This window comes from Polyodon spathula, chromosome 3 (genome assembly GCF_017654505.1).
Source record: "Polyodon spathula isolate WHYD16114869_AA chromosome 3, ASM1765450v1, whole genome shotgun sequence".
NCBI lineage: Eukaryota > Metazoa > Chordata > Actinopteri > Acipenseriformes > Polyodontidae > Polyodon > Polyodon spathula.
Window position 1 is genome coordinate 40,386,752 of NC_054536.1, and position 18,720 is coordinate 40,405,471.

General features: G+C 39.0%; 1 protein-coding gene across 2 annotated transcripts in view; it reads left to right on the plus strand.

Moving 5' to 3' along the window:
* Positions 1-18,720, plus strand: part of LOC121313085 (vesicular, overexpressed in cancer, prosurvival protein 1-like) — an 80,800-nt gene that overhangs the window by 49,836 nt on the left and 12,244 nt on the right. For both annotated transcript variants that reach the window (XM_041245233.1, XM_041245232.1), the window contains exons 3-4: positions 4,673-4,750; positions 13,724-13,860. In XM_041245233.1, the coding sequence (XP_041101167.1) occupies positions 4,673-4,750; positions 13,724-13,860 (215 nt within the window). The remainder of the gene's footprint in view (positions 1-4,672; positions 4,751-13,723; positions 13,861-18,720) is intronic.

Below are 18,720 nucleotides of genomic sequence, written 5' to 3' on the forward strand. Positions count from 1 at the left end.
CTTGTAAAGGTTTTTTCCCGGGTGGGGATTCCCAAGGAGATACTAACCAATCAAGGCACCAATTTTATGTCCCAGCTAATCCGCGGAACATGTAAGCTTTTGGGAATTAAGACCATTAGGACCTCGGTGTTTCATCCTCAGACCGACAGTCTGGTGGAATGTTTTAATAAGACCCTTAAGAGCATGTTGCACAGGTTTATTCGTAGTGATGTGCATTACTGGCATCAGCTGATTCCTCCCCTTCTCTTTGCGATCAGAGAGGTACCCCAGGCTTCCACGGGGTTTTCACCATTTGAGCTGTTGTATGGGCGGAGATCCCAGGGCATGCTCGATCTGGTCAGAGAGATGTGGGAGGAGCAGCAGGACAATTCGACCAATACCGTCCGGTATGTGTTGGACCTGCGTAAGCGTCTGGAGTCTGTTGGGAAATGGGCGCATGACAGTTTGCAGCAGGCACAGCACAGACAGGAGACACAATATAACCGAGGAGCCCAGTTGCACACATTTCAGCCGGGGAATAAGGTACTTCTCTTATTACCCAGTTCTGAGTCGAAACTCTTGGCTAAGTGGCAAGGACCCTTTGAGGTTACACGCCAGGTTGGGAAGGTGGACTATGAGATCTGCCAGCCGGAGCGATCGAAAGAGAAACATATTTATCGTATCAACCTCTTAAAGCCTTGGTTGCAACCAGAGGTGTTGTTAGTGGCGCATGTAGATGACGTCACAGACCTGGGACCTGATCTTTCTATGTTGGCAAGAAAAGGATCGGTACAGATTGCTGAGAATCTGACACCAACGCAGAAATGTCAGGCTCACGGTCGGGTGGCGGAGTTTCCTGATGTGTTCTCTTCCGTCCCGGGGCAGACTCGAGTAGCCCATCATCACATTGATATTGAGCCAGGGGCGTTAGTTTGCCAGAGGCCGTACCGTATACCTGAGCGTAAAAGACAGGTAATAAAAGCGGAAATTGATGAAATGCTGAGACTGGGGTTAATAGAAGAGTCCCAAATTGACTGGAACAGTCCGATCATTTTAGTTGATAAGCCAGGCGGGTCAACTCGATTTTGCATTGATTTCAGACAAATCAATGAGAAATCGACATTTGACACTTATCCGATGCCCCGGGTAGATGAGTTGCTGGAGTGTCTAGGCACAGCTCATTTTATGACAACACTGGATTTAACGAAGGGGTACTGGCAGATACCCCTGACTCCGGAATCTAGAGAGAGGACGGTGTTTTCGACTCCCTTCGGGTTGTTCCAATTTAGGACGGAGCACCCGCGGTGCTGCAATCCTTGCGGGAGGCGGGGTTGACTGTTAACCCAAAGAAGTGTGCCATTGGGAAGAGTGAGTCGGAGTATTTGGGGTATCGAGTAGGGGGCGGCCAGATCAGACCACTGGTTGCTAAGGTGAAAGCCTTGGCTGACTGGCCGTTTCCTACAAACAAAACCCAGGTGCGCTCTTTCTTGGGACTAGTGGGTTATTATAGAAAGTTCATCCTGAACTTCGCTACGCTCGCTGCTCCCTTGACAGACCTCAACCGAAAGGCTGCCCCAAATACGGTTCAGTGGGCGGAGTCGTGCCAGAGGGCCTTTCTCGCCTTGAAGCGGAGGCTGTGTAGTAAGCCAGTGCTATGCAGCCCGGATTTTGGTAAGAGGTTCATCCTGCAGACGGATACGTCAGAGACAGGTCTCTTGGCAGTGTTGTTGTTGCAGGAGGTTTGGGGAAGCGAGCACCCAGTCCTGTACATCAGCAGGAAGCTCCTTCCCTGCGAGAAAAATTATAGCACCATCGAGAAGGAGTGTCTTGCCGTAAAATGAGCAGTCGAGTCACTCCGGTACTACCTCCTGGGGCGACACTTCACCCTGGTTACAGCTCATGCCCCCTTAGCATGGCTTCACCGGATGAAAGATAGCAACGCCAGAATCACACGGTAGTACTTGGCCTTCCAGCCCTATGCCTTCAGGGTAGTCCACCGAGCAGGAAAGCTGCATCAAAATGCAAACTTTTTCTCTCGGGAAGGCATATGGGTGTAGGATTTTCGAATGAACCGGTGGTGTCATTCTGAGGGGAAAGATATGTAGCAGGGGGAAATCTGTGCTGACTCTGCTGGCGTGTTCACAGGGCTGCAGGAAGAGGGCAGCAGTCGTCCAAAAACCGCTGTGAGTCATGGCAGTGACACAGGGAGGTGGGAAAGTGGATGTGTGGACTTTCCCCCTCTCTGAATGGCTGAGAGGCGAGTCTTGGGAGATTGTTAGCCCTATAAGATAATGCTCTGCTATTTCTTCGGGTCTGCCCTTTAAACGCGCCGAGAGTGCGGAAGCGCTGGTCGAGGATCGAGAACCAGTCGGGAGAAAACAAAACTGAGTGTTTCCAAGCGAGACAGTGAGAGCAGGGAACCCTTGGGCAGACCCCAGAGTATTGTAACGGAGCAGGCTAGTTAGCCTGCAGTGTAGGACGGTGATCCGGGTCGCACGGGTAGTGGCGACTGGGCTATAGCTGTCAAGCGCAGCACCTTTTCTTTGTAGTTTTGTTACTGTTTTATTTTCCCTGTTTCTTTGTGCGTTCTGTTTTGAATTATTGTTTCGAAGCACCTGCAAGTACGTCGGTATTGTGTACCATCGCTTGGTATTCTCGTGGTTCTGTTTACCATCGTTGGTAATCAGACCACGGATCAACAGCGCCATCTGCGGCCTAAAAGAAAAATAGAAATCCAAAATAAAACTGGGCACCTGTGCAGTGTTGCCAAATCCCCCTGTCTGTCTCCTGTGTCAGTGAATTACCCACCACCTTTCCACACTTCAATAACAATCTATTTTGCAGTGTGGGATTATGAGCCCTTTCAACCCTTTAAGGACCAATCAATTTTAAATGTATTCTCCAAATTATATTATGCCTAAAATTATTCTTCTATAGAATGATGATCAGGGATCGGACCCAGAGACAGAGGCTGTAGTTTAAAGGTGCTGTTACACACATTTATTACACAACACACCAAAAAAAAAGGCACAAGGGCCAAAACAAAAGGTTTAAACAACTTATCAGGCTGGGCATTCACCTTCACTGACTAATATGCTGTGTATTCCCAATACAGCACAGCACGGCATAACAAAACACCCATGTAACTCACCTAAACTTCTTCTCCCAAACAAAGGACGTCTGGCTCCTTATATACAGATGTGGCTGGAGCTTAATTAATCATACGTGTTTCAGTCATTCACTCCAGCCACATTCTCACATGCCAACTCAACACAACCAATGTGCAGGGCCTCTGCCCTGTCACATACTCAAATCAAATAGCATCACTGATGAAATCACAGAGCACTCTATACCAACAAAATACAGATAACTGTATTTTGATAAATCCTTTTATTATTATAAAACCTAAAATCAGAAACCCTAGATATACAATAGCAGGCTTTAAAGAGTAAAAGAATAACTGTAAATTTTTGAATGTTACAGATAAGGAAATATTTATTTTCTCATTTGTCACCTCCGTACTGTAGCATACTGTTAAATATATCAGCATCAAAAGAAACTTATCACTATTACAACACATTTATTTAAAAAAAAAAAAAGGTATATAAATGATGGACATTGACAAAATGTTTTTGGTTTCTTTTTAAATACTCGATCATTCATCCTTGACCATGACACGGTTGAGTGACCATGACTGAAGCATTTGCACTTAATCATCTAATTAGTGAGACAGTTGATTGGACACTGGATATGGAGTGATTTCAGCTGTTGAATTGCAAGCTTGAATAAAAGCAATAAAGAACATTGCACAAAAAAAAAAAAAACACATACCTTCATGCAATCGGCATGTTAGAGGCTGGACTAGGGCAGTTTACTGTGGCTCGCCGTCTTGGGTGCTCACAGCTAGCAATTTCAAACCAGGCGAGACGGTTTAACCAGATACACACTCTGTCAATAGCAGGCCACGAACTGGGAGACCAAGAGTCATAACACCTGCCCAAGATCGACAGATCATTTTACAGCATCTTTGTGATGTCAGTTTTTAATCAGGACAATAAAAAGTCACTGCACCTGCTATTTGTCATTTTTTGATCACACCTGGTGAATTTTATCAAAATATAAGTGATACGTTTCTTTTGATGCTCAAATATAAGTGATACGTTTCTTTTGATGCTCAAATATAAGTGATGCGTTTCTTTTGATGCTCAGTAAATATAATGCTAAGAAGAGAAGTCAGAGAAACCTAGTAATACATAACATACCTGCCAGCTTTAAGCCATAGTCTATGATATTGCAGTTTTTATATCCTTTCTCCTTTTTAATCTACAGCATGTTATTAGCCTAAAAGAATACATCTTCTTTTATGTTTAGAAAATTTGATTAGATTTTTTTTCACCTGCATTCAGATTGATACGATTTGTTCTTCTCTCTCAGCAACACGTGATACAAAAAGTTGTATGAAATGTGTAATTAATAGAATAATAATTAAATATATAAGGGTCTTTTGTGAGGCCTATATTTTATACATGGCTTGTTACAGTAGATTTGTATGTTGGCTTTTCTAAACTAATGTTTGTTTTTACATCTGTTTATGTCATTTTTTCAATAAGAGGAGGTCCTTTTTTAATGTCTATATATATGTAAAATGTTGGCAGGTTTGTGTAACTTATGAATGATATAATTATTGTTTCAGATGCCGTTCCTTTGAGGAATGTTGTGGTACACGGTGCTGTGTAAGAGCCCTCCCCATCGAGCGATTATGGTACTTCTGGTAAGTTGTGGAATGCTGTGGGTGTTTGCTGTATTCTCTATAAAAGCTGTAGTTCTCTGTTTGAAATCAGTTTTAGCCACAATGAGGAAGAGGAACATTTTGCAAACTTGCAGCAACGTCGAAGAAGTTCCAGGCATTATTGCAGAGGGAGTATTTTTAACGTTAGGTAGATAGATTACTTTTATAATTAGGCATGTTTAAAATTGAAAGGTGAGCACAGCACACCATCACAATATAGAATAATCAAGTGCAGTTAACATACGTAATGAATGGCGCAATACAGTTCAAAGCTGCTGCAGCATCTCCACTGTTTTGTCATTTGAAGTCGTTTCACAAAATAAACATTAAACGTTACCACATCATAAAAAAAACACATTTGTAGGTGAAAAACGCTAAAATAAAAGTCGCTACTTTTAAAAAATATATAAACACATGACATTTTCAGTGCACTAAAATAAAGGGCTTTACATAATCTCTGCAACTAAGAAATTGCATTGTCCGGTGTGAAAACACAACACAAAATAATAAATTAACATCTAAAGTAGCACTGCAGCATTAAAATGTTCATTACAAAAAAATGGTGCCTGGGTTACAAGCTCTTGCAGTGTTTAATAAAAATGGATTGTAGCATAACAAGAGAGTAATCAAAACAAGTTGCTGATTTCAACTTACTTATAAAATTGTATAGTTAACTTGAAATCTCCAACTGTTTAAAAGCTGAAAACAATTAAATTTCTAATTAAGCTAATGAGTAGTTCAATTAAGGGTTCAATTAAGTAATTGAGAACTCAATTGGAATGAAAACCAGCAGACAGGGGTCCCCAAGGACCAGGATTGGGAAACCCTGGCCTATTCAATTGATTGAAGCAGTTTTTGTTTTAAAACCGTATGAAACAGTTTTCCAGGCACCAAAGATTCATAACCTTGGTATTTAAACAGCAGTGGAATTTCTTTCTGGATTATTTGAATATAGTTTGAAGCTTCTTCATCAGGTATTTAAAACATGTCAAAGAAATATACTGTATTAGATTAATAATGCAACAGGCAATAAATGTGAACAATATTGAGAAAACTTTCCTTATGATCTGTTATTGTCCTTTTATTTTCAGTTATCTCTACCTCCCTTGTGCAATGTTTTATGTAATCAGATCCCTCTATCAGATGATTATGGTGTATAAAATATCTTATACCGCAAGCGTACTTAAGTGAAATAACAAATAACATAAGTGGAATAAAATAGGTGGAATAACATGTTTACCTGAACTAGTTTCAAATGTGTTTTTGCTTACATTCCAATCTAGCGGTGTGCTGCTGAAATTCAGGACGAAGCTTTGCTGTTGTTTTGATTCTTTCTTTGAGTTTAGTCAGACTGACTTGTCTAAAAAGATGGTTGCAAAGAGAAAAGTAAAGATCTGTCATGAAAAAATAATCCCTGAATTAATTGATTTCATATTAACAAAAAGTACACATTTTATTTATTAAAGATATATACAGTGGTTTGCAAAAGTATTCACCCCCCTGCAAAGTTTTCATATTTTGTTGGCACCTGAGTGTACTCCACGAAGCTTTCAAATTAGACTTTACATGCAGAATCTACACAAACTACTCCACATTGATAAAGTAAAAAAATGCATATCAATGTAAATAAGTAAGATTTACAGAGAAAAACAAATTAACCTCAGTTGTATAAGTATCAACCCCTTTGCTACTGCAGCCCTAAATCAGCTCAGGTGCAAATGATTTGTTTGAAAGGTCACAAAATATGTGAAATGGTTTCAGCCTGTGTGTACTCAAAGTGATTTAACTTGTAGATAATTTCCCTCAGGTATATAAAGACTTTCAAGCTGCAATTCACATAGTGATCCAACATGAAGACCAAGGAGCTTTCGAAACAAGTCAGGGATAAAGTTGTAGAGAGGCACAGAACAGGAGAAGGATACAAAAACATTTCAAAGGCCTGATTATCCCTCTCATTAAGAAGTGGAAGATGCATCATACCACCCAGACACTACCCAGATCAGGTCGCCCTCCCAAACTGAGCAGCCGTGCAAGCAGGAAACTGGTTTGGGATGTCACTCTGAAGACAACAATGACCTTGAGGGATCTGCAATGTTCTGTGTCTGAGATAGGAGTCAGTGTTCACACATCAACAATAAGCCGGTCCCTACACAAAGCTGGCCTGAGTGGACGGGTGGCAAGATAGAAGCCACTACTCAAAAAGCCTTATCTTAAAACACTTACGGAGTATGTGAAAAAGCATGTAGATGATATTGCAGACATGTGGAAAAAGGTTTTGTGGTCAGACGAGACAAAAATTAAACTTTTCAGTCTAAATTCCAAGCGTTACGTGTGGTGCAAGCCCAACACTGCATATCACCCAGTCACCATCATCCCAACTGTCAAGCATGGTGGTGGCAGCATCATGTATGGGGATGCTTCTCTTCAACAGGGACTGGATTGCTTGTCAGGATAGAGGGGAGAGAATGGATGGTGCAAAGTACAGGTGAATCCTTGAGCAAAAACTGGGAAGGAAATTCACATTTCAGCAGGACAATGACCCGAAGCACAAAGCCAAAACCACACTGGAGTGGTTGAACAAGAAGAGAATTAACCCTTAGCGGTCCATTTATTCAAGAACGTAAGGTCCAATTTATTTTCACACGCGCAGTTTATTTTACATGCGCTGTTTAAAAGTTTTTTTTTCACAGTAAAACAGGTTAAAAGGCAATGCATATCAACAGGATACTCAGTACTACATCTCCAGCCCCACCCCACTCCTTGTTCACTGTATTTATCACATGCCTCTTCATTGTAGTGCATACTGAGAAATCCTCTCCTGATCACTCGTTTTATCACCAAACTCCTCAATAATGCAATCCAAGTCATTATTTTATTACTATAACATCTCAAAAAGCTCTGCAAATGTCTGTGATATTCTTTGAGCGCTGGATGCGGAAGCATCAGCTCCTATCGGTCTCATTCAGCGATTGAAAGGTTTTCTCAGCTTTTTCCAGAGAAAAAACAACTAGAGACCTGTGCTTGACATCTTTTTGATGATGTCGGACAAGATCCGACATCAGACTGAAAAGGGAAAATTGTAATGTCAGACCTGATCCGACATAGGACCGCAAAGAATTAATGTTCTTGAGTGGCTCAGTCAAAGTCCAATCGAAATTTTATGGCGAGACTTGAAGATTACAGTCCGTGGATGATCCCCAACAAACTTATCAGAACTGGAGCAATTTTCCTGTGAAAAATGGGCAAAAATGTTACCATCCCACTATGCAAAGCTAGTAGAGACCTATCCAAAAAGAGTAATTGCTGCAAAAGGTGCTTCTACCAAGTAATGACTTAAGGGGCTGAATAATTATTCAACCAGTAAATTTCATTTAGTACATTTTCTTTGCAAGTTTTGCTGACATTTAACCATCTCTTTATATAACAGTGTTCAGTTTAACCACTACAGCTTTGAATAAAATAAGTTTGTTTAAAAAATTGTGCATACATTATTCGTAATTCAACAAAATGTGATATTATTGGTAGGGTGTGAATACTTCTGCAAAACACTGTCTATATTAATTTCTAAACCAGACCCATAATAAAAGAAAACAGTTAAAGGGGGAAAATGTAGACTACATGCATATCTTATAATTACATACAGTGGTTAAAGCTGTTTGTTGTGTTGCTTAGTAATACATATTGCAGTTGCACAATGGATGATTGTGTAGAAATGGGTTTACGCAAAAAACTGCGCAACTGAATTTTGCGAGTTGCTTGCAGACCACCTGGAGTTTACTTACGGGCCACAAATGGTCCGCAGACCACAGGATAGGAACCACTGTTTTAGTGTGATGAAAGGAACTAGCCCAATTCAAGTTTTTAAATCCCCTAAACTATTCTCAGCAAAAGCGACTCCAGTTGGACACGCGGTGGCCACTTGTTTGCGCACTCACCAAACAAAGCATTTTAGAAATAGTGCTGTCTCTGGGACTGTCATCTTTGGCTCATCAACTCAGAGGGTGTGTCAGCTGCTCCCTTTTATAATGAGGTGCTCCGCCAGGCCAATCCCTGCCTTGTAAACCAAGAGAGTCGGCAGTGCTAGGCTCTTTCCTGCTGTCTTGTGCATGCACCCCAGAAGCCAGTGGCAGTACACTGTTTAGGGGTTCTGTGTAAATAAATTATTAGAGAGCCAAACACTCTATCTGTGACATTCTACATTCTGTGTTTGGTTGTGGGGGGGAAAGAAGCTGGTGATTGGCCTGTTGCGGATCCCTAACCAACAGAAGAGCATGTCCTGAAGGAGTGTCTAGCGATGCTGAAAAACCAAGACCATCCAAGATTAAGAAACCAGCTCCTTTGACCACTGTGTATTTTACCGGGATTAGAACTTTAAGCATACCAAAACCACCAACCGGGGTTGTGGTTTTAATTGTTATCAGGAACAGAGATTAGTTTAGGGATTTAAAATCCCATGTAAAAGTATGGCGAATTGTGTCAGCAGGACCTCCTTTATAGCAGAGTAGTGCTCGGCATGTTATGGGCAACTTTTGTTTCTTAATTTTGTTTACAGAGTTTTATTTTGCCTTTTCATTTTGGTGTATGTTCCCTGGGCACTACCTTTATTGGTAGTGTCACATAGTTTTCTTTTGTTTCTATAAATAAATCCTCTGTGTCTGTCAGCAGATAACCCACACCCTCATATAAAAATAGATTACAAATTACCAGCATTTTCCTGTGACTTTGACAAAATTGAATGAACACAAAATAGATCTCGGGCGGATGCAGTGTAATCTTACCTATTATTAAATGGGTAAGAAAAAATTGGCAAAAATACTAGATTCTGATTGGCTGAGACCTTCTCCCTAGCCATTAGATATCTGGTGATAACACAACAGTGCAGAAAATCTTTATCCGAAGCGGCCCCATTACAGTAAAAAAAATCTCTATGCCAACTGTAACTGTTCGCCTGGCTAAACAAAACCACTCGAGTCAGTCAATATGACAGCAATCCCTGAGAGTAACTACAAAAATTATGCGGATGAAAACATTGAAAAATATAAGAAAATGTCAACATCTCACCATACTGAGGCAGATTTAGAAAACCTAGAAATAAATACAACTAAGGAAAACACCAAGCGCCAGCCAAAATGGGCTATGAGAGTTTTGTGTGACTGACTAACGGAAAAGAACATTGACATTGATTTAAAAACAAAACGTCACAACAGAAGCAGCAGCAGCAGCTCCGTCTACTGGAGAAAACCCAGACATACAGGTTGAATCAGTGAATGGCAACATCCAGTTCAATATCAACAAAGCCTAAACAAGAAACTATTATCGAAGCCCCAAAAAGGTTTAAAAGCAAATATTTTATTCGCTAACTTCACTACTTTTTCTTTCAATGGAAGTTTACACAAATAAAATTATTTTAAAAAGTTTAAAGTGTTCTTTATTTACCAACAACAACACACTCATAGAACCATATAATAATAGCAATAATACACCACAGTCTAGTTGTGTTATCATGATTTAACACTCATTATAACACAGACTCTGGAGTGTATTATTGCTTAAGTAATAAACTCAGCTCATGTATTGTTGCTTTTACCTAATTACTTTTTTAAAGTAGCATTTTACTGTGTCTTCCTGCTTTTGCATTCGAGCCGGATTGAACTCTGTGAGTTTTCCAGAAATACACTAACCCTTTAAATATGGTGCTGATATACCTAATACTAACATAGTACAGCATTAAAAAAAAAAAAAAATCAGTTATCTTTATCATAGGCTTGTTTGCAAATAATAAATCAGCTCAGCTGTAATCACAACCAATAGAGTAGAAATAAATACATTCATTATTTATTTTAACAATACACAAAAGCAAGTAGATAAGTGCAGGGCAATGCATAATAATAGTTAAAATGTATTTTTTTCAATTAAGGAAATACATTTAAAGTATATTGTAATAAAATATCCGGTATTTCATTATTTCATACTAAGCTAATTTTAATATGTGAACTTTGCAGTTAATTAACGCTGTCAGAAGGAGCCAATTATGTTCAGTACTGAGTGAAAGATAAATCCAAAGGTGGTATTCAATGTGAGAAAATGACCTTGGGACTCAATTATGCCATTTAAATGTGAATATCTGAGTAATATTAAATTCACTGATATAAGTGTAATATGGAGAGTTTATACTGAATATGAATATGTAATTCAGTGCAGGAGTGTGAAGTGCTTTTAAAGTGAGTTAATATTTTGTGCTGAACATAAAAATGTTGAACTGTTTTGCTTGAAAGCAAATTTTGCACTGCCTCACTTTTCAAAGCCTTTTTTTAACTCTAAGCAATTACTTGCTCCACTGGCGCCTTTGCTCCTGTGCAAATGCAAATAATCTAATTAATATTAAAATGTGGGAGGGCATACTTAAATTTTTCTGTCTGGCCGGTTCCAGTTTGGCCTTCCGCGACAACTGATATCATGCAGCTTTCTTAAACTGGGTTTTCACAATGTTTTGTTGAAGAACTGCAAATGCAGCTTGAAAACACATGATGAAAAAAGCAAGGGAAACAAAGCAAAAACCCAGACATAGTGTTACCCAAATGTGTGGGGTGCCCTGCCCTTTTATATAGTTTATATGTATGTGAGTAGTGGTGCATGGAGTGTGGGTTATGTAGCATGGGTGTATGTATATTTGTATTTAGTTTTGCACAATCACTTCACGTGCAGATTAAAAAGAAATGTTGGTATGTGAGCTCGGGGATGTGTGTGAATGTGGGGTAATGGGCGACAGGGAGGAAGTTAGAGTCCTCCCTGCAAACACACGAGGGAATGTGGCTGGAGCTGTGAATTGAATAAGTGATTAAATGATTAATTAAGGCTCAAGCCACAGGTGTATAACAAGGGTGATCACTGGTGATACACAGTTGGTTGTTCAGAGGCGGAACGCGAGTACAGCGAAACTAAAAATAATTAATAACAATTGCTACTCGTGTTGGCTTAATACCTGACCTAACTAGTTGTCTTTAGTGTGTGTTTTGTTTAAACATTTATTGTGAAAAAAACGTACAACAACGCATTCACGCAAACTGTGGCCTCTTCCGGGTCTGACGTCATGATAAGAAAGCACTGTGCATTATCCATGTACTATTTGCTAAACATTTATTGACTGCATGTATATTTATTATAAACCTGTTGTACACGTACATATACAATATATACACATTTTTATACAGAACAGTAGCCGAATATTGGTAGTAAATCTATAACATGTTACCCTTCTCTCCCACATTTCACACTACATAATATAATAATAATAATAATAATAATAATAATAATAATATAATAATAATAATAATAATACCTGAATCTGAATTCCGGAGGGACAATGCAAGGCTTTCGCAAGTAGAATGTGGTTATGTTTTTGTTGTTGTTTTTGTTTTGGGGATTCAGTATACCGGTAGACATTTTTGGAACTTTTTGTAATTTGGTTTTGTAAGTCTTGCAGAAAGCCAATGTTAAGCCGCTTCTTTATCAACAAAATCATGGAACCAACAGGTTTTTTGTTTTCATTCTTCTAAAATAAACCTTGTTCATTGAATTAGTTTTAAGAGATTTTACTTCAACTCTATAGGTGGTCGCTCAAGCCTGGTGCTGTCACTTGCAGCAATAATAAAGGAGACCACTGGCACCAATTCCTGGCTATTCTAATTTAATACAATATTGCTGTTTGCTCCTGTTTGTCTAAAAGTGTAGTGTGTTGTCTACTGTGCCACCAATTACACTTTCTGTATCACTTGATTTGCACTGGAGCTCTCCCATCAACATACAGTACTAACCAGGCCCAACATAGCCTAGCTTCTAGATCAGTCATATAGCACAGAGAAAGCATGGTAAACAACAAAACTACCAACTGTGGGTGGCTTTTAATAGAGAACTGAAATCAGAAATCGAAGTTTCACTTCAATTTCCAGGAACAGTGAAATATAATGAGTTTGTCTCCATAGCACTAGAACCAGTGATCCTTGAACCAATATTGTTCTCAATTAGTATTTCAGCAGTTTCATGCAATTCTTTTGTATATTTATACATAGAAATTAGATATTTGTTTTTTGGTTCGAAGGACAGCAATGCTAGACATTATTTACCATAGGGACTACTTTGTTCCACTTCATTTCAAAGAAAAAAAGCTGAAAAGGTTTATACGAAATAAGGTCACTTTAAGAACAGAGCCTTGTACCAAACATTAGGAATATGCACCCAGCAGAGATCCTATTGGCTTGGCCCAGTATATTGTCTCAGTGACAAGTGTGGGCAATGCAAGGCACTTTTACTGTGTGCCAGTTTACTTTGGCATGATACATTACCCTGTTGGAATAGATCCTTCTGAAAGGGCATTGAATGGATAACTGTATCCAGTTCCACTATTTATACATTTAATGATGCTGCCTTGTTTCCCTGGCAACTGTTAGAGCTGTTTCAGTCTGTATTTTTTCTTTAAAGGTCAAGAAAAACTTGCAAATAGCACTAATACAGTAACAGCTTTGGAAATCCACTGACATGTAGTCTCATGGACTATACCCATTGAGACCCTTTCCTTATTACTGTACCGTTAGAGCAAGTTACAATTTGTTCTTGGGTCTGCATCATCAAAAACTAATTTGGAGCATGCCATTGGATCCCTTAACTATGTCCTGCTTATTAAAAGGTATATGCTGTCTCTAATAATGATTTACATGTACCTTTGGTACTAGACAGGCAACATACTCTGTTTAAACAAGGATCACAATAATGATGCAGTTGGAGAACTTTTACATTGTTTGTGTTTTACTTTCAATATCTAGATTTTGAGCCCTACATGAGATAACAATTAACAGTTTTATGGAATCATTTAATTTGTTGTGCAGACTAATTGAAATGTGTAAAACCAGCAGCAACATGGTTTTATAATTATTCATGGTTCTCCTTTGCTTTGCTTAGGTTGCTGCTCATGATGGGGGTGCTGTTCTGCTGTGGGGCTGGCTTCTTCATTCGGAGGCGGATATACCTGTCTCATCTAACAGATGAGCCTTCATTAAATATGTCCTTCACCATACAGCCTATGAACACCATGTCGGGTAAGTAAGATGTTACTGTTTCAGTATTATAATGTCAAGTCTCTCATGACATGTAGGGATAAATTGTTAAGCGTCTGAGGTAAAACATGGATAGTCTGTGCTAGCCCTAGTCACGGAAACAATTTCACAGTGCTGTTCTTATGAACACTGGGGGATTTCACTTTTAAAGTAAGAGTATTTCAGTGGATTCAGTAAATGCCATACTAATTAAATTGTGTAAGATATTAGAATTCCTACTGAGAGCGATCCCTGATTGGCTCATCTGGTAAAGGCACAACCACTTGGTGTGTCAGAGGGACACAGGCACTCATCCTGGCTGTGCCCAGTTGCCAATTTGATAGGCATTAGCCCTGGCACTCCAGTTGGTTGGGGAATCATTTCTGGGGACTGGGACCGGGTGATCTCGAGCAGGACTGTTTTTTTTGTTGAACTCCTTGGTGTAAAGAAGTGATTGGATCAGAGGAGAACACCCACTGACCTTCACATGTCCAGGGTTGTGTGGAGTTGCTTTGGTGACGGAACATAATTGGGTATTCTAAATTAGTGAGAAAAACTACAGTAAAATAATTGGACACTCTAAATAAAAAAGTAGATAATATCACCTGGGATCTCAGTGTTCCCTAGAAAAAAATGTCAGGTAAAGACAGTTATAAAAATAATGGATGTATTTTGAAAAATATTTATCTTGTAGCTTCAAAGAAAGACTCGTAATGTACAAATACCATAGTCTTCTCGTCACAACTGATGTTGACTTGCAACAGGGAGGTGCAAAGGTTCCATTTGTAGAACATAGTAATCAGTTCTGTGAGGGACATTTACACAAAAGTACAGGCTGCATATAAGACATATTTCAAATGTTTCCCAATCTCTCTATTGTCTTGTTTTTGTTTTTGTTTTGTTTTTTTGGGGTGGGGCCAAAATTCTCAGAATTCCATGTTATTTTTTTTTTATTGGATTTTTTCTAACAATTGAATATTTATAGAGCAAGTAACATATATATTTTTTTTCAGTAAAGACAGGATGCCATTAAGGATTATGACATTCGCGTGGGTGATTTCTTGGTACATGTTTAATATTACTAAGCTATTTGCATACTTAAATGGATGGAGTGTCTACTAATGATCCTTTTCCTGATAAACTGTCCATGTTGACAACTGCAGTGAAAAGTCTGGGCTTACATGTACCAGTGCTTATCGATAACAAAAACACATAGGCCTACGGATTCTAGCAATACTTATTACAGACATTTGTTAATCATTATGTGAAAATGTATAAAAATAATATAGGCTCTATAAAATGTTATTCTTTTAATGTTACAAAATATAGGCTACAAATATATAGATAATGATCTAATTAGGATATAATTAAATGCATTTTAATTAGATCCTAATTGGTATTGTTTACCTACTGAGAATACTGAGTCAGGAATAAATGAACCAATTTGAAATAAAACTACTTTTGGCATAATGACCGTCTAAGAATTTTGCCCATTGTGTTCATAGTGGATTTTCAGACTCAATATAATAAATACAATATCCTCTTCAGTACGCAGCAGTTTGAGAGAGTAATTTAATTTAAAATAAGGGTTTGACTTATCATAGACCAGCATGTTTTATCTCTGCCTGTCATAGAAACCAAATTCCAGATTTTAATAAGCACTACTTTAATTAAAAGGAGATGAAGCAAATAAACGCAATCCAGACTTTGAACAACTTCTTAAAAGCACTGGTGCGGGTCTTAGACAGAGAAAAATAAATGCAAACAGCTACAATGAAAAAAAAAAAAACAGTAGCTTGATTTGATGAGAGCAATTCAATTAAGACCACCCACTGATAAATCTGCTCTGAAAAAAAGGCTGGCAGCCACTCCATGCCATGTGTCTTCATTGTTCATAAAGCAGCCTTGAGTCATATATTGCCCAGTCTCTAATGTATTGTAAGCTGGACGATAAGAGAAACATAAAAACGGCACAAAATAATCTTCTTTTTGTTCAGCAAAAACATCTGTTGATACTGGCATGACAGCAATAAAGGGATACAAATGTGGAGATCATTAATAGTCATTACTGATAGCGAATAGATGAAGATGATGGGAAAGGATGCTTCTTTTTTATTAATTTCTAAAGAGCCAGTCAATAACAAGAGCAGCTCAGGAGTGCGTGCGTGTGTGTGTGTGTGTGTGGGTGGTGGGGGTGGGGGTGGGGGTGGGGGGGGTGTGGCTGTGGGCGACTGTTTCTAACTGCAACACTGTGATGTATGAAGGCTTTTGTCCAGTTGAGCCTAGGCTAGTCAAAGAAAGCTTCATATTATTACCAGGACAGGCTCCAAAATATATTGTATAATGTATTAATATTTGGATCCCAAACATGAAAACAAGGCAGAAATAACTAAATAAAATTTATTAGCTTGATTTTAAAGTAATTGTAGTTACAAAAATAATTCTATAAATTTTAGCCATTTTGCACTTCCATTAGCTTCATAGATGTAACATGTGCTGTTTTAAAATGAATATGTTATAGCAGACATGTATTTTAATTTTAAAACATGATTTATGGTAATACTTTAGGTTTACTAATTCTCTGTCTTACAACTGGAGGTTATGCAGCCATTTTAATAAGCTACAGTGTCAGAGGACAATGCAACTCTGGGCAGCTTACAGGCAAGCCTGCAGGTGCCTGGCCAGACTAGAGGGTGTGCTGGTGCATGTTGAGCTGAGAACACCCTGGCTGACCTAACCCTCTTTCACACTGGGTGGCACTCAGCCAATTGTGTGCCACCCCCTAGGAGCTCCCATCCTCAGTTGACAAAGGAATAGCCTAGACTCAAACCGACAATGTCCAGACTACGGGGCACATCTTGCACTCTATGTGAGTGCTTTTACTGGATGCACCACTTGGGAGCCCTCGTGTTATTTCTTTTTTGTAATAGTTTTCTTGTTTTGTAAAGTTAACCAGAGTGAGATGCAGAAGTGAGTAGTAAATGTGTGAGATTGAGACTGAAATGCAAAACGAAGTGAGATGTAGGTCGGATTGTTAAACTGTATCGTGTACTTAGTTTTACATTGTGTTCAACTGAAGACACAAGGTAATTTACAAGTTAACTTGCCTCTCATGGCCCTACAGCAGCCAGTAATTGACAAGGACCAAATCACCATGTTTTGTCTGTATAGTCCGTTTTGTTTGTCTTTTTTGTTTTGGCGATGAGTGCATTCGCTCAGCTCCACCAAACTCCACCTCTCTCTCTGTTTAGTTCCTGGTTCCTGTTTCTGGTCTGATGTCCCCCACTCCGGCCGTCTTTGCAAGTGGAAGTGGAATTCCCTGTGCTCACATATTATTATGTTTTACTTGCACGTGAGGAGCTTGGGCAAAAAAACATACTGTACTGCAAATTTCCTAACTCTATTTGTTTCAGCTTTGATTTATGTCCCGACTTCCTCATGTACTTGTTTTGTGAGCATTGTAAACAGACCAAGTGACCAAGGTGTCCTTTTCGCTTGCTTGGCACAAGTTTCTATTTTAGACTAATATTCTAAATGGAGGTACATGTTAAATGGGTTTTAGTCCTAAGAGTACTGTTATTTCTGTAGTAGGTGCTTGCCGGCGTTCGCGTAATGTTTCAGTGAGATTCAAGCATCAGGTAACAGGTAGGTCCATATTGGCTATGGTTTATAAGCTTGGGTTTGATTATTCAGCTCAGAATGTTTCTGGACAGACTTCATTTTAACAACCTGGTTCAATAACCTATAGTTCCTGACTAAGGGACTAAGCACTTGTTGTTGAGACCCTCAGGTGAATAGCCAGTTATAGTAAGTAAGCTTGGTGTTCTTAGGAAAATTAAGTGTCATGTTAGGGTTTACATTTAAAAGAGTACATGGTTAGATGTATACCAGCAAGGTTGACTCATGAACAAAGGTACGCAACCTTAAGAGGCATATGTAGAAACAACACTTGAGTGTTAATGCTCACTTAAGTGTTCTTGACAACCATTAATACACTCAAAACTCAAATGTTGTTTCTGAATATGGCTGTTGGTATTAATGCAACTACTGTTCTTCAGGTAATGGCTATGCTCTATCTTTTCCACCACTGTTACGTTCAGTTCCCATTATATGGGGGTATCAATATGGATTAAAGTACTAGGTGTTAGTGGAGGGCTGGGTTTGAACCTTCCAATGAGTTAAAGGTTGGTTTTATCAACTTAGCCCTCAGTGTACAGCAGTCCCCTCCTAGTCTATCTACACCAGACTAATTTAACTTTTCTTCAATTTCTAAATATTATCAGTGTTGGAGAGCAGGATCAGCCATGTGATTGGGAGCTTTCAGGCTCAAATCCTGCACACACTAGTTGGCGATAAATATGTAGAGGTTATATTACAAGTTAGTCATGCACAGCGAAAAGAAAAAACTCTGCGAAATGAAAAAAATATTTGAGTTACTGCAAGAAGCAGCACTTAGAATGGTTGTAAACATCATTTAAAAAGTAGTGACAGTAAAAAAAATTAAGTGCTATTCGTTTAAGGTTTTCAATAAGCTAACCTTAATTTATTAGCACAAGGAAAAGCATTGTTGATTCATATGCTATAAAGCTGGAAAGATACCAGCCCAGAGACTGGTACCATTACAGGACAGTCCTTGAGAAACTGGAGACAACCTGTCATTGCATCTGGCATGTCATTTCTTGAGCAGTGACTTTGTATTCACTGTTTTGTTTGTCTACTTATTTTGGCCATCGTGCCGTTTTGTTTGTTCTGTGTTCAGTTTGTTTAAACCTTTTTATTTATAGTAACTCGCGCATCAGCTCCTTCACTCACCACACTGTGTCTAGCGTTTCCTGGTCTGACGTCACTCCACATGTTATCTGT